Source organism: Passer domesticus, chromosome 3 (assembly GCF_036417665.1).
Source record: "Passer domesticus isolate bPasDom1 chromosome 3, bPasDom1.hap1, whole genome shotgun sequence".
NCBI classification, from domain to species: domain Eukaryota; kingdom Metazoa; phylum Chordata; class Aves; order Passeriformes; family Passeridae; genus Passer; species Passer domesticus.
Window position 1 is genome coordinate 95505168 of NC_087476.1, and position 21526 is coordinate 95526693.

At 41.9% G+C, this 21526-nt stretch overlaps 1 protein-coding gene across 6 annotated transcripts in view; it reads left to right on the forward strand.

The window, feature by feature from the left end:
• TTC7A (tetratricopeptide repeat domain 7A) overlaps window positions 1-21526 on the forward strand; it is a 204013-nt gene that overhangs the window by 121562 nt on the left and 60925 nt on the right. For all 6 annotated transcript variants that reach the window (XM_064414482.1, XM_064414479.1, XM_064414477.1 and 3 more), the window contains 2 exons: window positions 2259-2393; window positions 13181-13383. In XM_064414482.1, the coding sequence (XP_064270552.1) occupies window positions 2259-2393; window positions 13181-13383 (338 nt within the window). The remainder of the gene's footprint in view (window positions 1-2258; window positions 2394-13180; window positions 13384-21526) is intronic.

The window sequence follows — 21526 nt, forward strand, 5'->3', positions numbered from 1 at the left end:
AACTTGGGTTTCTTTGACAGCAACTATGCTGTTATATTCCTGTGAAGTCTGCTTTGTGAGGGAAGGATGCTTTAGTAGATTGTAACTGGATCTACTTAGGCATTGTGTGAACCTCTCCAAAATGCACAAAGGTGATTTAGTTTTCTTGGATTGATTTGCAAGGAAAAGAGGATTTCCCGAGCTCTGTGAGGATTGAATAAGACACCAGCCTATCTGTCCACCCAGTGCAAACAGTCCAGCATTACATGTGGATGCTTGCAAGAAACACAGCTCCACAAAGCTTCGCTGGGAGAGGGCAGCCTTGGCAGGAAAGTTGCATGCAAAACATGTTAATATAAGAATCTCGTTAGGCTGACTGCACAATCCACAAAGTTAATGTAATTTTTTTCTAGGTTTGCCAATCTAGAAGGCAAGAAGTCTGCCCTAACTTCAAAGCTCTGTTAATAAATTTACTAGCTTGCTCATGTGTCCATTTTCTTGTCTCTGCACTGCAGGGAAGCTGTGTGTGTTTTAGATGGCTGGGGATAAATGCTTGGTAGTATTGCCTGTGTCAAATGGCTCTAGACTGACTTAAATTTCTGGGAGATTCAGTGAATTTCTCACTAGTGGATATAGGGATCGGGGAGAGGAGTGAGTGGGCAAGGCAGGGGAAAAATCTCATGCAGTGAAACAGGCTGAAGGTGGATCAGTTAAATAAACTGGTAAATACAATAAATTCTTCCTGCAAAGCTGAATGGCTTTTGCCCGTACCCTTAAAGCCGTAATTGCTACATTACTGCACTGTCATCTCTTGGAACATTAGATCAGGAATGTCTTTGAAAATATGTAGGAATTTAAGAAATGCATTTGGGAAGAACACATTTGCATTTTCCAAGGGAGCCGTGGGAGGCGCCTGCTGCAGGGCTGTTATGAAGTTCTCCTGCTTGAAATGAATGACATTAGTTAGCGATGAGATAATAGGACAAATATTTCCCATAGCAGTTCTGAGCCTGGAGTTGCACTTGTGGTCTCTCCCAAGCCGTGACATGCTCACCTCGGGTTGAGTAGAAGCTGCAGCCATGTCCTGCCTTGCAAAGCACGGGTGCTGGCACGGGAGAGTAAAGCCTCCCTCATGCCTGCTGGGAGGCTGGGTCCCTGCTCCGCATCCAGAGCGGAGATGGCCGGGAGGCCATGGCTGGGGACCACAGGGTGATGTGCTGGTCTGCTGGAAAGGAGGTGTGGTTTGGCAGCCCTCTGTCTCTTGAGCACACTCCAGCTGGAAAAGCATGCTGTCCCTCTCAGAGAGACCATTAAGTGCATGTGCCCCGTGGCTGCGGGAGAGAAAAAGCGGGATTTTAACTCTGGGATCTTGTGGTTTATGAGGTCAGCCTGTAACGATAGATTCAAGAGTAATGCTAATCAACACAAGTGCTTCAGTCACAGCAGCTCTCCAGAGAAAGAGCTTATCAACAATAAAATCACATTAAAACCTATGTATATTAAAATATTTATTTCTCAAAGCCAACTCTGAAATCTCATTTTGTAGCTTCTTATTTTGTTACCACCATCTCGATACCCCTCTGAGAGGTTGGTTCACCAGTGTTATCCCACTTGCTGTACTGGAGAATGTGGTTTCTGCCCATGCAGCCCTCCTGGGATAAACTTTTGATGTGATGTTTTGTCCCAGAGGTGTGAGCGCCAAATACTTCATTCTTGCGTAAATGTTACAGTGCATACTAAAGGTTAATGTAGTCAAAGCTCTGAACTCTGTGCTCCCCAAGGTTAAATGAAAAACCACCCTGTCTCTAAATCAGTAGAACAATATTGATGTCACTTGAATTGCGTGTGCTATGTGAATGGGACTAAGCTACCTTGTAATGCTGTATGAATTTTTTACCTTAGTGGAGCACATTTTGTAGCTGTATGATGACTGTGCTTATAAAATGGGTATTTGTGGAAAATATTTGATGCTAGACTTCTGCTTCCCAAACGAGTAGAATATGGTTGCTTCCTTGATGAATGCTAAGCAGACCTTTATAAAATTACTGTCTGTCTCTTAATATGCGTGTTTGAGCTGCAGCCCTTGGATAATTTAGTGGGGTTTTTTTTCAGTAAATTAACCTTTTATAAAACATTCTCCAGTTTGTCATGCCAAAATTCAGCAGAGTTCTTATTACATAAACCAATGCACTGAGTGGAGGATCAGACCCGCTGCCTTAACAAGTCAAAGAAATATCATAAATAAGTATAAAATACATCATTGTTTGTTTGGTTCGTAGGGTCACAACGAGCCTCTTCCCTTGCTGCATCAAGACTGGAACAGGCCATGTCTGAAATAACTATGCAGAGCAGCACAATGAAGCAGGGACCTGTGAAGCTGTGGACAACTCTAGAACAAATTTGGCTACAAGCTGGTAAGTCCTGAGCTACCTGGAATTCCTCTTTCCCTTCAGTGATGAATCAAATGACATAAGTATTAACAGAGTAGTTGAAGTCATGAGTTGAAAATCACTCTATTCCAGCAGAAAATCTGCCTATCCCAGATGGTTTTTGAAACACTACTCATTTAATTTTGACCCCAAATACTGTAGTAGTGTGATTTCTCAGCTCACTATTGTTTTTCCAAAACACACAGAAAACTTCAGTCATCACTATAATATGCTTTTAGAAAAAGAGGGTAGGTAGTTCTTCACTAACAAATGGTAGTTCATAAGGAAAATTATTTTCACTCTCCTTTTACTAAATGCTTCCCTGTAATAAGACTGGGCAAACCATGTCTTAAATGTGATTTAATCATTCCAATTTTTGCTGGGGTTTAAGTGAAAATTATTAGAAAGAGCATGTTCTCCACTCTGTCCTCGACTGTTTGAACCTCCCAGGGTCTTTTAGATTGAGTATCAATTTGAGACACTAACGCAAAGATGCTTCAGCAGAGCACATAAAGGCAAAACAGTGAAGAGAGACTCTATCCACAAGCGATTTCCAAAGCCATGGAGGGGTTTTATGTAGGACATTTGTTGAGGAGCAGAATTGCCCAGTGCTTTGTGTTTGCATTCCAGTGTTTCTGAACTGATAGAGTTCCAACCCTATAATTTTGTTTTTAGGAGATACAGTTTTCCTACCATATCTGGGACCACAGTTGCACACTTGAAATTACCTTTGAGTGCTGTGATTGCTTATTAGATGTTTCACCATTTGCAATGCAGAAAGAAAAGCAGAACCCCCTGGAAAGCTGCTGATAGTTTTCTATTCTTTGTGCAGGAGAACCTTTCAAATTCTCATTTTGCTAATCCATGCAATTGACAGTTCTCATATAAGACCTGGCAGTCTCACCCTAGTTCGCAGCAAAGATTTTCATAGCTGCTTTTGTGGGTAATTTCCTGCCAATTAGACTGTAGTTCTAGAACAAAATATATTACATTGTTTTTGCTACAATTTGATTACTATTAACAAAAGAAGTTACCTTATAAAATGCATCATCCTTTAAGTTAATCATATGTGTTCTCCTTAATGGCTTGTGTGGATGTAAATTTCAGTGATGTGTTGTGAGCTTCAAAATCACCAGCAAGATTGTGCTTTATTCAGTTTATACTCCTGATTTAAGGCTGCAGAGAGGGCTGGTGGGGAGCAAAATAAATGGAGTTTATTATGATGAGAAGTCAGGTGTCTGTTGTCCATCATCCTACAGTTGCTCTAGGCAGTTTACATTTTTGCTGCTGTCTGAAAAGACAAAAGCAATAAAGACCTAGCGCTTGCTGTGAATTGCTATGATTGCTTTTCCATGTGAATAGAGTGCCTTTCTGAAAGGTGTTAATTAATTCTTTTAGATAGAATTTATTTTTATAAGCTGTAACTTTTCTTTCTTATCTTTTGTAAGCCTTTGTTTTACCTCATGCTTAGTTTTAGCTGGACTCAATTCAGGGTTGATATTTTGAAAACATGTACTGTGACTGCTTTGTAATTTCATTACTGAAGTAGTTATTGTTATGGATGCAGCTTAATGAGCTCCTGCTGAGGTACTGGCCATTCTCTTCTCACAGTAGTGTGGAAGCTGCTGGATTCTGGTATCTTGAAGGATGAAGAGAGGTGCAAGTATTTGGGGTAGTCTTTACTCTCTGTGGAGAAGGGCACAGTGCCTGAATAATTAGAGGACTTCTTGGAAGTGGGTTGGCCTTACGCTGAGGCTATTGAATGGAATAATCCAAAGGGTGTCACTGACCTTCACTACTAGGATCTTTCCCGTCTGAAAGGAGAGGAAGGGAGGAAGAAGTGTACTTGTAAGAAGTACCTTCCAGAACAGAGATATTTCATAGACAACCAATTAAACAGATATGCATAGTTAGAGGAAGTTGAGGTAGTCAGGTGGTTTTACATTGCAGCTTGCCCAAAAACTAATGGCTGTGGAAAGCAACAGGCAATTAGTGTAACATTCTGATGCCTGCCTATGGAGTCAGTTGATATTCATGGAAGGTCTGCATCAGTATGCTGTAGATTTTCATCAGGTTTAGCTTGGACTTGTCCTTTTTCAATCAGTGACTCATCTTGTGACTCCAGGCAAGTTGCCTAACTTTTTCATACCTCAGTGTCCTATCTCCAAAGGGAAAAAACGTTAATCCGCCTTTGGGAAATGACTCGTGTGGTGTTGTTTTTGTTGTCATTAACACTTCGACCTTTTTAGTATGACTCATAAATCCTTAGATAAAGTTATTACAATTTCCTAACCTCATACTACAGTTAATTTATAACAAAGCATCCGTCCTTCTCAGACACTCACAGGACACAGCTGGCCGTGCCTTTGTGCATGGGTAGGGATTGAGAGTGCCAGGTTGCAATCTGGGTGCCATTAAAGCCATTGCAGTTGCCATGCTTCTGATATCCCAGGGCATGAGAGGTAATGGTACCAACCAGCTGGTGCAGTTAGAACTTTGTGCAGTGAGACTGGGGAGAGGCACACAGAACCAGCTATCCCACAGCTATACAGGACTGCTCTTACAGCCTTCCAGCAGCCAGGCCAGGCCACAATGCCAGCAGATATACTTGAAAAAGGGACTGTTAGGGGGTGGCACCTATCCAGTGATGCCTACATAGGGCTATCCTTAGTGCATCATTCTCCAGCTGCAGTAGGAGTTCCTGCCTTGTACAGAAGTGTCCTCAGTCCCTCCAAGCTGCAGAGCCCTTGTTCTCTAACGGGTTTCAAAATTAGCTTATGAGAATTTGTGTGTTCCCTTAACAGTGGCTGAAGGGAAGCCTGTGAACCCTGTGCAAATACTTAATCTCTTTTGTGCTGTGGTAAAGATGCTTATTTCACCCACAAGAGAGCATACACTCAGTGGTTTTATCTGTTTTTTTTCTGGGTTTGTGACCAGCATAGTTTTTTAGGGAAGACAAGAAAGCACCATCTTTGGATGTGCAGCTGCTAAATCAAAATGTGTTGCACTGTAATAGATGCTGTACCTTGTCTTTCCCTGCAGCAATGCCTAGTGATCTTTGGCAAGGTAATTTTTTGTAGCCTCCTGTAAACAAAGAGCTGCTTGATGGATCTGTGGTCTCTAGAAAGAGTCCTTTCTCTTTCAAGCATCAAAATAAAACTGTGAATTCTCACTGTTAATCTAATGTCCAGCCATCTCTTTCAGGACCACCTGGGAGTACTGTCATCTGCAGCAAAGAACTCGGCACATTGCCTTAGTGGGCTTCCATGTCTTCCTGTTTTCTGCACAGGTAGTCACAGCTTTGGAAGAGCAGTGTGCTGTCCTCAAAGACTAGAGAAGTCCCCTGCAGCAGGCATGCTTGGAATTCTAACAGGCACATTCTATTTCCAAGTGTTCTGCAGCAGAGATTGTTAACACAGCTTGTCTGGTCCCTTTTAACAATAACCGCTCTAGTCCTCTTGAATATAATGGCTGCTTAAAAAGAGTCATCTCGGAACACTTTAACATTTATGAGCCTAAACATTATTCTTGGCCCCATGTCTGAGAAACAGCTCATTTCAGGGAGTACTTAGGAGCAGTGCTACAGTGCACATGCTGTGGTGGTGCAGCTCCAGGAGAGGTGTTCATTATGCAATCCTTATGCTCATTTCTCCTCTTTGTTCTGCTTTTCATGGCTGAGAGCTTGAATTCAAGTTTGAGAAGAGGCAAGGAACGTTGGTGGCACTGGTGAAGCTTGTTAACTCCTCCCTCTTCCTGCAAGGAAGAGCTGCAAGGGGAATCATAGAGATTACTAGTGCTAGTATTTCTAACAGTCATGCCAGTACTCCTTTTTGTTTAGAAAATAGAGTCATGCTGTTTGACTAAAGAAAATATACTTGAAATTGTTCAAATTTATGACCAAAATTTACCTTCATTCGGTATTTTTATAAGATCACTTTTGACCCAGAGAGCAAAGCATGTCAGTATTGGAAAGAAATAGTGTTAATAGTTCTAGGCTCTTTGGGTAACTGGAATGATTTTTTATCCAAAGTATGTGTGATTATATTTCCAGGCAGTAATCACCATATGCTCTATTTATGCACAGCATTTTAGAATGCTACGAGCCAGTTTTAATAAGAGTTCTAATATTCTAGCTCCTGTTACTGTATTATTTTAAGCTTTACTTTTAACTACAAGGTCCACTTTGTTTGTCTTTACTAGTAGTTTATATCTGACAATTTAGCTTCTTGACTAACCCAATACTTTACCAAATATGGCCACTCACAGCAAAGTAGGTCTGGTAATTTGATCTGAGTTTGGCTAAATGCCTGCTAAGCTCAGCCTGTGAACCTCACCAGGTAGACCCTAAGGCTAGTTTAAAGTAGGATTTAGAGAAAAATGACAAGCATACTATTCCATGTCCTCACAGCGGGGCTGGAGTGGGCTACCTGCTGTCTCAGTAACATGCTACAATTTAACATAGGAAAAATAGTTTATACTGAACATGCTACAAACAAGAAATGCAAAGAGAGCCAGTGCAGCAGAGAACAGTGAGCTAATGGAAAAACATCTGCTCCCCCGAGTTATGTACAGCAGGAACTTTTTTTTTCCCTTTCGCAAAACACTTGTGATTTATTTATTTTATTCCATATGGGCCAGTTCCTGGGAAAAAGCTGTGTTAGAGGAGATGGGCTTTGTTCCACAAGAAAGTGTTGTTGGGGCCAGTGGGCTGAAGTCTCCAACGTGCTGGTCTGCAGCCATGGAGCTGGATCCTGGCAGCAAGCAAGGGTGCAGCCAGGCCCTCCCCTGCTGCCCCTCTGCTCACCCAGCACAGCTTGTGTTTGCACAGCCTGCACATGGGCACTTCAGTGTTTCTCTTTCTCCAAGCTTTTAGCAGTCCTAAGCCCCTGCAAGTTATTAGCTCTGATATTAAAGGTGTTAATCAGGTGTGGGAGACGTCTTTGTTGGTATTGCCAGAATGGCTGGGTCAGATGCTGTCCTGCAGCACTGGTTGTTGAACCGATTCTAATATTCTTATTTCTTTTTTTTAAGTACCTCCAAATTTTAGAATTTCAAGTTTAGAACTTCCCCATTCACTGCTTGAGTTCTTGAGCTCCATAACTGCTGCTAATTTTTGTGTCTTTACAGTGACACAAAGCACTGTGAAAAGCTGGAGCCTGGTGAGGGGGAACAGCAGGAGAGAGTCCTATATTACACTTCAATTTCTGAGGAGAATAGAGATGTACTGCAAAGATGGCTCCCCTGCAGAATTTACTTACTAGGAGGAATTAGGAGCACTTCAGCTGGTGATAGAAATGGTGAAGTGAGCTGGTTTTGTCCCCTTCAAAATGAAGTTAAGAAGCCAGCAGTAGTTCTGCTGAGACTCCTGTTTTAGCAAGGTCTGTTCTAGACTTGTGGTAGAGACTAAAGATCCCCAAATTCCTCATTTCTCTTCATCTGAACATTCTCAAGAGGGATTAATAAGTTTTGTTCTACACTTTTCAGTTTGATTTATTTTCTGTCAACAATAAATTTAAAAAGTCAAAAGGATTCTTGCAGCCTTATGTCAGTCAGGCATTTGGGATTGCCTCCTCCATTCCTGAGCCTTCTGGATGTTTCTCATTGCTGGAGCAGGATGTGAAACTTTGTGGACTGGTAATTCTTAGGCATGGACAGTCTTCAAAGAGCACGTACCTTTTCTCAAAATCTGGGACATGCAAACATTCACATGTGTCTTGAACACTCACTTGTGATGGAAACAGACAGCAGCTACCAATGCCTTTTATTTAGCAGTCTGTAGAAAATTTGCCAAGAGATGGAGAGAAACTTGTTGGACTGCCAGAGAATGACTGAGGGTACCGAAAAGTAACATTTCCTCAGCTGCTTAGTAAGTTTGGACAAGTGATAAAATGTACACAGTCATGAAGAAGGAGGTAGGACATTTGTTCATACCAGAGACAGAAAATAGGGCTGTTAGTCATGTTTTGACTGCACCTTGTAGTATAGGAGGTAGCTTGTGGCACTTGGGTGCTGCTTCCAAAAACTTTTCACTCTAATGCTGCATTTGTAAATAAAAAAGCTTGGTGGTCCTTTCAGGCCCTGTGAGACCTGAAGCTTGGGAATTTGAAGCCAGTGCCTGGAATTCAGTTTGCATGCAAAGAGAGGGTGTAAATCTGTTGCCTCATTCAAAAGAGCAAGTGGCTGAGCTCAGGTGTATGGGAACAAGCAGCAGTTTCTGTACTTCATTTCTGTATCAAATGTTTGCATCAAATGAAATTACTGTAGTCAGGATATGCCTGGAGGAATCTTCTGTCTAATCTGCCACGAATTGTCAAGCTACTGCATGTAGGGTGGTGTCATAGCATGGAACAATGACTAAACCTCACCTGCCAGCAAGGAAAGGCAGTGGGGGAACCCTTTGTCATGGTAATAGCTCGGTAGTCACTGCTGATGGCAGAGCTGTCTCAGAGTGGGTCTTTCCAGCTGGCTAAGGGCTCCTGCAGTAACAATCATTAATAACTCCTGAATGCAGATGATGTGCAACAGAAATCACTTTCCAACACCCTCACAGATGCTCTCACTTTCTTGAGTGTGAAGGGCTGCTCTGCACTGTACCATCCTGATGGGCATTTGGCTGTTACCTGGCCATGTCACTATGCAGTAACATTTTTGGGGTAGATGAGAGTAGAGTGCTTTAGGTGCATCAGGCACACACAACCAAGGGATGTGGAGCATCTCTGTGGATGTGGAACTCCTGCATTGTTCACATTGCAGAAAAACATTTCAAATCTGTTTGATTTCTTTAGGCTAGAATTAAAATTGTTACTGCAGTGACAAACACTATCACTCGACACTGCTTTGAAATGGGGAATAGAGTCAGTGTTTAAGGTGATGTTGAACAACGCTGTTTCTCAGACAACAGTGCAAAGCAGACATAACTGGATTATGCTGTTGTTACACCCTTGATGGACTCCCTAACAGAACTCTGCAAATAATTTTATCTTGGACAAAATAAAGGGGCTGACTGTACGGCACCCAGCTTTGTCAGTGTTCTGGGAATTGCTCTTGGTCTGTGCATTTGTTAGGGTCTTTGGAGAGCAAGTAGATTATATGCTTCTGGCAATTTCACTTGATTAAGGATCTTCACTGTAGATGAGTTTAAATGCTAGCAGAAATAGCTGAAAGAACTAGGAGCTTGTAATAGAAATTAATAATAATCTCAGTGCAGAGGTGTGCTTCTCGCAGGGACTGGGCCCAGCATTAAAACAGGGACATCAGTCTAGCTGCAAGTCCAGATAGAAGAGGCTATAGCCACAAGACAGCAGTTGTTTGGAAGAACAGCAGAATAGTTTGGACAGTACTGCAAGAGAGCACAAATGGGAAGCAAAAGTGGATCTAAGAAAGGAATGAATTGTGCTAGGCTGAACCTTGGTCTCAGTGCAGGCACAGGCTTCAAGAACTGACTGCAAGGAGAGGTTCAACCTGTCTTGGCCCATCCATGCCAAGCACTGTCTCTTTCCTGTAGGTAAGAGTGCCGAAATATTCCCTAATGTCATTCACACTTAGAGTTTTGATTATTACTCCAGAGAGACTGATAGAAGAGTGATACATGCAGGATCATCATCTCTCTCTGCTCAGTAGCATTCAGAGAGCTTTTAGGTCAAAACAGAATGTAAATTTATTGAAGTTTTTATGGAGAAGGTGTTAAATGAGAGAGAGCAAGGAAGCTTGGTTTTAGATTCAAAGCTCTGGAGAAAGTCAGTACCAAGAACAATCTAGTACAATAATGAGAGGTTCATAAATGGTTTCCCTGAAGCATTGACCCTTTCACAGGATAAGGATTACAGATACTAGATCTCTGTGTCAGCATGAGAAGGTATTCTCTGCTTTGAAGTGGAATTGGATGCCAAGTCTCTATAACAGAACTTCCTCACAAGGGCTGCAAATTTGGTTAGATGTTATTTACAGCAAAATTAGGTTATATAAGGAGATAGGCTGATTAATCCAATGGTCAGGAATCTGCTAACCCAGCTAACATGAAAGCAGGTGTCTCACTACTTTCAGTACCACTGAGGGTTTTACCATGGTAAATTTAATAGGTCCTTGTTTTTTGAGTTTGATTTCTGCCTCTAGCTGTGTTTTTATTGCATGTTACATAAGCATATCTTGTTAATCTCTAAATAAAATGAGTGTGTAATAGAAGTGAAAAATGAGTTTACAGAAAACACATTTTAATGCAGACCTAAATGATGTCCTTTAATGTCTATTTTTAGCTGGGTAGCTAAAAATGTTAGCACTCTTTTCCTTCTGTAACCAAAAGGCACCCTTCTCATTCTTTTTTATGCAAATTAGGACTCCCACACCATTAAATCATTTTTATTGACTATTGAGCCTTCAAAGAAACGGACTGAACTTTAATATGCTACATTACCATACCATAAAATACAATTTGTAGTTCTTATTTAGATTCTGTGTTGCTGTACTTCCTCTAAATAATTGTTATTACTGAAGAAGATTTACAGGCACCATAGAAAGAATAAGTGCTCTCTGTTTTACATGCATTGAAGCACCGGCCGTGCATGATTTCACATCTAAACCCACTTGCTCCCAGTTCTGTTCTGAAATGAAACAAGTCACATGAGGCTCTTAGTTGCTAACAGAGCTTTAAGTATGGCAGTATCCAGAAGTTCTGCTGACTTCAAACAGTGCCAGGATTTAACCCCTTCTTTTGTGCTGCTAAGTTTGTGCAAACTTTGGGGATGGAGTGTTCATCTTCAGGCTGTGAAGTGTCACTTTGCACATCCCCAGGCTCATTAATGCCGCATGCATGGCGTCAGCTGCTGTGCAGCACTTGGCAGGAAAACGCTCTGTTCCTTGGAAGTGCAAGGAAAATACTGTCCTCCCACCAATTTTTGCATAAGGCTGTGCGCATATTCAGCTTGACAAGGTACATGGCCTTGCCTTCTGTTATTATAGATAGCTGCAGCCTCTTGGAGCCAAGGGAAGGGATGCATGCAGAGATTTTATGATTAACCAGGAAGAAATGCGTATGAGTCATTCTGAAAGAGTATAACTCTTCTGAAGGAACTAATATTTTGCTCATGTTGACAACCTTGGAGAATGACATTTATCTTGTACCACAACCTAGGGGTGGCTGAGAAATATTCAAGCATTTTCTTGACAGTGTCTCACCCTTCTTCTAGAAGGGTCACCTCAGAAGTGGAAGGATGTTCAGCCATACTGTCACTTCACTACAGAATAATTTTTGGTGTGCCAGTAAAAATGCCATTTATGATCCCAGTCTCATGTCAGATAGGCCAAGGTGGAGCCTTTCCGTGGTCAGGCAGGGGACTGCCTTTGAGATGCTTCTCTGCTCACCTCTAGCAAGTTCCACGTCACCATGCCAAGTCCCCACAGTCATCTGGGTCTCCCAGTGTTTCAAAATTGCACAGTTTCAAAGATATTCAGGAGGAATTTTCACTCTAATTTCCCCCCTCACAGCAGCTTCCTAAGAATATTCACTGCCTTAAAAAGTCAGGACATTTAAGGTTGTGTCTAATTTCAGAATTGTTATTCTAAATCTGGAGCCTGGATTAGTAATTTTGAATTGGACTCTTGAACTGTCAATACTTACTGCATGACATCAGTTAAAAAATAAATAAATAAGAGAGAGACACTGAGTTTTTGCAGTGAGAGCATGTAGACCACAGGTTATGGACCAAAGAGCAAAGTCTGCCTGTATGAAGAGAATTATTTTGTCTACATACATGCTTACATGTGTGTGTGTATATGTATATATATAAAAACAGTTTCCCTTTTCAGTTACATGTGGCAGTGAAAACTGAGTATCACTTTGTGACCTTTTGAAAGAATTAGAATATTTCAGTTGGAAGGGACCTACAGTAATTATCCAGTCCAACACCACAGTAATCTAGTCCAAATATTGAGAAATGTTAAAGTTCAACCATGAGATATGTTATGAAATTTATCATGACACATTATTTTCTGAACAAGTTGACATTCAAAACACATAAATATGCCTGTTACATATTTTTTCTAAGAAAACCACTAAAATGTTGCTGATAGTGCAAGAAAGTAAATGAGCAGTCTCTTCTAAGAACTGTATTCTGTTTTTCTGTAATATATGAGGATGTAAATGGGTGAATACACAATATAAATAATGAATACACAATATAAATAAGTCTGTAATATAAGAGCCATTTGATATTAGGTCTCTGAAATATTAAGAGACAATTGTCTCATAAACTTGCCAAATAAGAAGAGAAAAAATACTTCTGATCATCTTTTTAAATGGGAAAGTACTCTCCTAAGTAAGTTATCCAGTGTCCATCTCAGACATGTCCTATTACTCTGACATTTTTGAAGTTCTCAGTAGACAGTGATGGCTTACTCTGTTATTTTTTCTCCCCAAGATTATTTGGAAATACCTGTGATGACTCCATTAGCCCTGCTTCCTTAGGGCTCAGTTCAGCACTGTTTACCTTCCCAATGGAGGAATCCTTAAGGCCTTTGTCAGGGCACCACCCAAAGGTGTCCATGAACATTTGTATATATCCCTTAGCATTAGGAAAATACACATTCAGTGAATCCAGTAATGATAATAAGCACTAACCATAGTACTAAGCATTGTGCAGGATCATGGCCTCATGTTTTAATATGCTTAAGTCAGATGATATATAATTAATATGAAGAAAGGTCTCTGCTTCATTTCATCTAATGGCAGGGTGTTCTTTGCTTTATTTTTATGGCTTGGTGTTTTGTTTTTCCTTCAGCTGAACTCTTCCTGGAACAGCAGCATCTCAAAGAAGCAAGCTTTTGTACCCAGGAGGCAGCTAGTCTTTTCCCCACATCTCATGCTGTACTGTACATGCGTGGGAGGCTTGCAGAGATGAAAGGCAATTTGGAGGAGGCTAAGCAATTGTATGATGAAGCGCTCACCGTGAATCCAGCTGGAGTGGAAATTATGCACAGCCTGGTGAGTTTGCAGGGGCTCAGCTCCATTATAGTATTTGTGTTCCTGATTAACAGTAATAAGAGGGGAGAGGGCTTATGCTTGCTCTGGATGCCATTGTCTTCCTAATCCTGAGAGCAAGTGACCACTCCAAGAATAAATTGGGTAGTTTGAACTTCTATTTTAAGACTGGATTGAATTTTTTTTAACTAATTAAGACTTGTGTCAAAAGTGAATATTTTAATTGACAAAGGCTGATACTTTTGGAAGTCAGTTCACTGCTTTGTCTTTGCTGCTTTTCCTGCTAACTGTTATGCATTTTAACTAAGCAATACACTGATGTTTGAAAGATTGGAACTAAATCATTAAAGATAGATATGGGGATGTAAAACTTGGGCTAGTTTCTTGTGTCTGCTAAAATCAAGATAAACTACGAGTTTACAATAAAATGAATCTGTTACTGTTGTAAGCTGCAGCTTAGTTCCAGCCTTTTGTAGGGGCAGGGACTCCACACTTGTGGGGTTTTTTTTGGTAACACTCCTACCCAGCAAGTATTGTTTTTCTGTGGCGCCAAGCCCAAAACAAACTGTTTTCCAGACATTGGGCCTAGAGCTTAATAACAATAATAATTATACAGGGAGCTTTGTGGAAGACCAAAAGCAGTTCTCTTGTGAAATCAGAGTAGTTAATCATATTTCATCAATGGTGTGTCTTGTTAACTGTAGCTCTTACCAGGTCTCTCAGTAATTTTAGAAGTTTTATCTTGACTAACTTAATTTTTACAGGAATTCTATATCCATGTGACTGCTTAGTGTCTTTGCTAGCATATTTGTATCTCCTGGCATAAATTTGGTCCTGGTGAGGTTTGCTGGCAACTCCAAAACTGAAGGGGTTTCAGTGTACAAGAGATCAAATGTTAAGTGAAGTTACAGTTAGCAAAAATAGTAGAACCTACAGGCAAAGGGCAAGATAGTTGGTAATAATTAATGTTCAGTACAAAAATAGCAGATGAATAGCTGGTGCATGTCAGGAGAACGTTACAAGTCTGCCGTACACGTCAGGCTTATATGGGGCAATAATATTACTTTGTTGCTGTGATACAGCCTTCACAAATTCATTCAGTAAAAACCTAGCTAGATGGAATGATGTTCTTTGCTCTGTCATAATTTAAGAGAAGTTGCCTATACCAGAGAAGCCATCAAATTAGATGCCAACATGATACTAGTAGCTCTCATTTTTGTCGTATTTTATGGACATAACCACATTCCGTGTCTTCACGTTTCAGTTGCTTGCAATTTTCTGAAACTACAGTAACTTGGAATAAAAGTTTCCAAGGTGCACATCTCAGATTTTCTGGCCCAGTTTACTTCAGAAAATGTCATTCCAGTATAGTTTTTCTGTTTGTGAAAAGCAGGCTAAAGAAGAGACCTTAAAAGCTTCTGCAATAGCTTCTCTATGGGGCCTTGTTATCTCCAGGTTTTGTCAGGAATGTGTAACATATGAAAGTGCTTTTTACCATAATCTTTCCTAGGTTATCCAAGTGTAACCTTTAAAAAACACATATATTCTTAGTAAGCAAGCATTTCTGAAAGTTTTAAGGTGTCTGTGAATGCTTATTCCCCTCAAACTCCACTAATTTTCAAGAAGGGCAAGAGAATGACTCTTGCAACTACAGGCCTGTCAGTCTTGCTTCAGTGACTGTTAAAATTACAGACATTATTCCAGAAGGTATTGAAAAACACCTGAAAGACAGTGCAGTTGTTGGTCACAGCCAGGGTGAGGGTGCCTGTCCTGGGGCCATCCTGGGTGCATGTACAGCATGGGGCACAAGAGGCTGCAAAGCTGCTTCACAGAAAGGGACCTGGGGGTCCTGGTCAGTGACAAGGTGAATGAGTCAGCAGGGCCCTGGCAGCCAGGAGGGCCATCCCTGTCCTGGGAGGACATCCAGGACTGTCCAGGCACAGCATCACAGCCAGGCAAGGGAGGGGATTGTCCTGCTCTGCTCTGCTCTGCACCGGGGCGGCCTCATCTCCAGTGCTGGGGGCACTTTGGGGTGCCACAGTGCAAGAAGGACATTAAACTATTAAGAGAATGTCCAAAGGAGGGCAACCAAAACACTGAAGGGTCTTGAAGGGAAGCCATATGAGGAGCAGCTGAGGTCATTTGGTCTGTTCAGCTTGGAGAAGAGGAGGCTGGGGACAGACCTCATTGCAGTTAGAACTTCCTCATGAGAGGAAGAGGAGGGATAGGCACTGATCTCTCTCTGTGGTGATCAGTGACAGGACCTGAGGGAATGGCTTGAAGTTGTGTCAGGGAGGGTTAGGTTGGATATAAGGTAAAGATTCTTCACACAGAGGGATGGTTGGGCCCTGGAATGGCATCCCAGCCAAGTGGTCACAGCACTGAGCCTGCCAGAGTTCAGGAAGCAATTGGACAGTGCTCTCAGACCCATGGTGTGACTCTTGGGGCTGTCTTGTGTGAGACCAAGAGACTGTCTCAATGATGCTTGTGGGTCCCTTCCAGTTCAGAGTATTCTGTGATGATGTTTTAGTCAGCGGATGGATGTAAAATTTAGAAGAGCTAAAAAAGAGCTGAAAAGATGAGAAATTTGGGGACAGAGACTCAGTCTGTAAGCAAATAGGTAAGAGGAAAGAAACTGAAAAAGTGAGAGAAATAGAGATAGATAGAAAACAGGGTAAGATAGATAATGCCAGATAAGACTAGATAGATAAGAAGACACTGGATGGAGGGGTGGGCATGCTGGAAAGAGTGAATTAAAGGGGTCAGTCTTAGGAGAATGACAAAGGAGCAGGAACCTGTAAGAGTGCTTCCTTTCCATGTCCTTCAGTCTCCTTAAGATTCTGAATCTTCCTATCCTGGTGCCAGCAAATATCAGTGAAAATCACTTGCTTAAGATGTACCTCACCTCCTTTACTTGGCCCTGCTGGCAGACTGTGGTTCACACCTGTTAGCTAAGATAGCAAAGGTCTGGTCTCTCCCTGCTGATATGAATCATGGCAGTAGTTCTGTGGTGCCACATAATGGCATTCCTTTATGTGCTTTTCCAAAAGCTAGGAAATTGCACATAACAAGTTACAAGCATCTGATGAGCAGTATAGAAAAGTCTGTAAAGAAATTAATCATTCTGCCTTCAGAATAGAGCTGGAATAATGTGCAGTAAACAAGGCTTTTAGGGCTATACATCAAATAAAAAGGGCGAAAATAAAATATTGAATGCCTTCTAGCTAAGTGATTTTGTCCTGTGTACTGAATGAGACACTGTCCCCATGGAGAACTTAAGACTGGGTTTATGCAATTGAGGATGTAATGTGACAAGTGGTAAATTCTGAATCTCCTCAAGGCCATCAGAAGAAAACTGAATGTCTTTCTGAAATGTATGTATTAGCCAAGTACTAGCTGTACTTCTATTAAAAATACAAGTTCTTGAGCACAGTATGTTCAGTCCCCTACCAGAGAGAAATATATGTCTTGGATTATGCAAGAGGGCAAACTAGATTATGAGCCAGTTCCAAGGGGCTTGAAATGATGCAAAACATGTACACAGGCAGATGTAATTGAATTCACACATGTTTCTGTGCTGGTCCCCCCAGTTTGAATACATTGCTTTCTCACTCTAGTAGTGCTGTTGTGGATATGTGATAATTTGGAGGAAGAGGATCTGGTTGTGAGAATTACTGCTTGACTTGGTACAATTGCCATCCAACTGACCTAGTCCACTTTAAGGAAGAATTCTGCTGTAGACAGTGCCGAGCCTCCCTGGTGTACCAGCATCAATTAGCAAAGTAGTCATGTCTCTTCCCCTGGGTCTTGGAACTGGGTTGTCAAAGCTATATTTGGAAAATTCCAACCTGAAGAGTGTTGCTGGCTTTAAATGAAGGGCACAGATCTAGCAATGAATGAGTCCATTGGGTGTCAGTAAGCTCACCCTTACCCAGGGTAGAGTCACCACCATAATACACACAAGCTGTCTCTGCGCAGCTGAAAATGGCTGTGATTTGCTGTGACTGTGTTTACAATAGCAGTCAAATCAGCATGCTTTCCATAGAAAGCACACTGCAGCATGGCAGAGCAGCACCACACAGCAGCACTGCCGTGCCAAGAGTGTCCCAGGGGGTGGGTGCCATGCTCTGCTTCGTCCCAGGGGCCTTTGGCACTTTGTGTCCAATGCTGTGGTTGGGAAACCACAAGCACTTCAAAAATACCACACACAGCAGCTGTGCTGCTTCCTGTAACACTTGCAGTTTCTGAGTGATGTCACAGGATCCTTAAGTCTGTATCAGGAATACCCCTTTGGCCTTTACAAAGTACTACTGGCTAATACCTAATCTAAGGAAGTATATTTTTTGAGGAATTTTGTTTTCATTTGAAAAAGACACACAGAACAAGCTTTCAGGGCTATTTGAAGCACAATCCTGGTGAGGTAAGCAGCTACTCCTTTGGTTAGATAGCTGTTTGCTGCCAGAAGCACTTAGCTTGTACATCCTGTGAGACCATAGTTTCTTTAATAAATACAACTTGCTAGGATTCTTTTTCCACATTGCTCCTGATGCCATCTCAAATTTCTGTCATCCCTTCCTTTACCAGAACAGCTCTGTTTCCTTCTTCCCTTTCACTGGCTTCTTCTGGGGCCTGCTTGCAAGGGTCGTAGAGCATTTCTCCCTCTGGGGGCTGATGAAGTTTCTAGTGAGCAGGTGTCCTTGCTGGTCTGAAAACAAGGGCTTAGTCCATATCTCCTTCTCTTACACTGTGACCTGTGACAGCACATTTCTACAACCAAATAACTATGGCTTTCTTCAGTATGTTCCAAATTTGGTTATATAACATCATGCAATACACAGCTTTGGGATGGTGATAACAAAACTGACATGTGGCCAACCAAGTCAGAAAATATAACATAAGCTGGGGCAGATGACATCTCCTTTTAAAGCAATACACAAATCCACCTACCTGTATGTGACTAGAGAAGGACACTGAAATTTGTTAGTTCCCAGCCATCGTGCATTCAGTACCATTCTCACTTTGGATTCAGAGGAGGAGAAAATCAATGCCATCATCTTGGATTTGAGTCCGAAAGCTCTGTATGTGATATTGCAAGTTAAACTAAACACGTACTGAAATATGTGAAAGACTCCTGCCCAGCGTGCATGTCGCATAGCACTTTGTCAAGTCACAGCAAGCAATTCTCAACACGTTTTAGCTCAGGGAAGAAGAGAAAGAATCATTGATTTTAAAGGGAAGGAAATGGGCACCCTCATCTCTATCACTGTGCTGGATTTAATGAAAACAATAAAAAATACCATCAAAACAAAACAAAAAAATTGCTTGACTCATATTTGGATATTACTGAATGCAGTGGAAAACTGTAACGATTTCTTATTTCTCTTGAAGGTTGGGGCAAGGGCAATAGGTTGGTATCAGAATGTGGTGTAGCTGTCTGCACTACCTCATCCGTGTCCTTGATAGCAAAACAAAGCTGCTATATATTGGGTTTTGTTCATAATGTGGTCTGTTGTGATCACATGAATGGGTGGAAAACACAATCTTGTGATCACATCTGATTTGCTCCATAATGAAATCAAAGAGAATACAGAGCTAACAGAGGTTGTGCTAATCATGAGAGTTGTTCTTTGGCTGTCATTTGCACCACAAAACCTAAGATTGGCAGCCATGCAGGAAGAGTTCACAGTCACTCTCCAGCTGAAGTTGGAAAAACAAGCTGGGTTTAAGTCACCTAAGCTGGGCCGACAAATTGACTGTAGGCTGTTTGGTGACCATCATTTTCCAAGATTAGTGTACATTGTGGCCTTGCCACAGGAAGACCTGGTTATTGTCCGGGAGCAGTTCTTTGTGGTAAATGCAGCTGGGGACATATTACCCTAATCCTAGAATCACAGAATGGTTGAGGTTGGAAGAGATCTTGAGAGATCTTGTAGTCCAACTCCCTCCTTAACAGGTTCAGCTAGAGCAGGGTACCAGAACCATGTCCAGCTGGGCAAGTTGCTGCAAGGATGGGGAAACCTCTGTGCAATCTCTGCCAGTGTTTTATCACCCTTACAGTAAACAAACCTTTGAGTAATGTTTAAATGGAATTTCTCTTCTTTCAGTTTGTGCCCTTTCAGTCATGGGATATCCCTGGGAATTCTAAGAGGCTTCACTTCTTTTCACTTTACTATCAGATATTTAACTGTACTGATAAGGTCTCCCCTCTCTTCTACAAGGCCAAACAGTCCCAGCTCTCAGCTTCTCCTTGTATGACAGATGCTCCAGTTCCTTGCTGATCTCAATGCCCCTTTGCCTGGACTCTCCAGTATGCCCACGTCTTGTACTGGAGAGCCCAGAACTGGACACAGGACTCTGGGTGTGGCTTCACCGGTGCAGTGCTGAGTGGAGGTGCAGGAGGAACTCCCTCAACCTTTTGGCAACACTCTTCCAATGCAGCCCAGGGTACTGTGAGCTGCCTTTGCTGCAAGTGCACATTGCTGGCCCATGGCCAGCTGCTTGTTCACCAAATCCTTTTCTGCAAAGGACTGTGTTTCACCCAGCCATCACCCCCGTCCCCAAAGTGAATCTGAAGCTATTACCAGGATTTTTTTTCTGCAAGTAGATACTAAGCATAACATTGGCATGACTGTATCATTTCAGGCCAGAGGTTCAACTGCTCCTTCTCACCACCAGCAGCAAAGAAGTGCCTAGGGAAGAATGAGGCCAGAGCAGGCATATGTGGTACTTCTAAGGTTAGGACTTAGCTTGGGAACAGCCCAAAGTAGAGGTGAATTGTACTTGCATAGTAATTCCCAGTGGATTTTTCCTTCATGAGCTTGTCTTGAGCCTATGTTAGAGCTTTCATCATCCACAATACCCTTTGGCAAGGAGACCCACAGTGTGGTGTTGCATTTTAGTTAAATTGTATGCTCTGTCTCACCCCTCCAAAATGTACAATTTATTCCTGTGTTCCTCCCCTGAAGTCTCATGTATCTGTAATCTCATTGGCCCAAGTCTGATTCTGTGCCCACTTTGAATCTCCCTGTTAAGCTGTGCAAGGCAGACCAGTCCCTCTCTTGGCCCTTCCCTCCCCTAGGCTCTCCTTCTCTCCCCCTCCCTCCCCTTCCCCCTCAGTAACCATGTTGCTTCCAGTGGTGGGACCCCAATAAACCCTCATCTAACCAGCATCCTCAGAAGCTGTGTCAAGTCTCCTTGCCTTCCTGCTGCTGCCAGCCACCTCACAGCTTAGGGGGCTCTCCGGGGACTCTTGGGGAGCCCCCCTCCCCCAAACGAACTGCTACACCACAGGTCTCTTTTCTGCTGTGCAAAGAACTGCCAGATTCTCTATGCTCTTGATGCAGCTCTTCTTAGCTGCACTGATGCACATTATTCTCACTTTAGAAGAAACACCTTACTGCTGATTCTTATTCATCCCCTTCCCACTGATTTTGCAGGTATCTGTCACTGAACCAGTTCCATTCCTTTCATTATTGCTGTTACCTCTCTTTGAACTTACTGTTCTTTTTAAGATGAGCAGGCTAGAGCAAATAATGGATTTACAGAAAAATAGCTTAGCTTCGAAGGCAGTGTTTTAGATTCAATGTTTAAAAAAACCCTCTCCACCCCTTAGTCTTTTATTCATATAATTATATCTATATACATTTTCATAGAAATACTAGAAGTAGTGTTCTATTTCAGCTGGTTTCTATTAACCTGATTTTTTTATCAAAGCTCTGTTTCTATCTTCTCATGCCTGCAGGGGCTGGATTTTATTTTCTGAATGGTCAGCATCTGTGATAAATGGTGATATATAATAGCAGTAAGCAGTGTAACACCTGTCTCAGGTCCTTGCAGAGATGTCAGTGTCCCAGTCTGTGAGCACAATGCAGCCAGCAAGCGTGCAGTTCTAGTCTTTGCTAGATAGATATATATACACACACTTCATTTTCCTTGCCAGAGACATCCTTTTAGCTGGCAGAACACAAATCTTGCTCTACTGGTAATGCTAGAAGCTGAAGAGCTTGATTGAGAACAGATTTTCTTTATAGATTATGTTCCTTTTGCTCAAGTGCATTGCTCTTGATTAGATTTGAGTGTTTAAAAACTCTATATGATGCTTTATTTAAATTTTCTGCTCTTAATTGTTCAATAGGGTGCAAGGGCT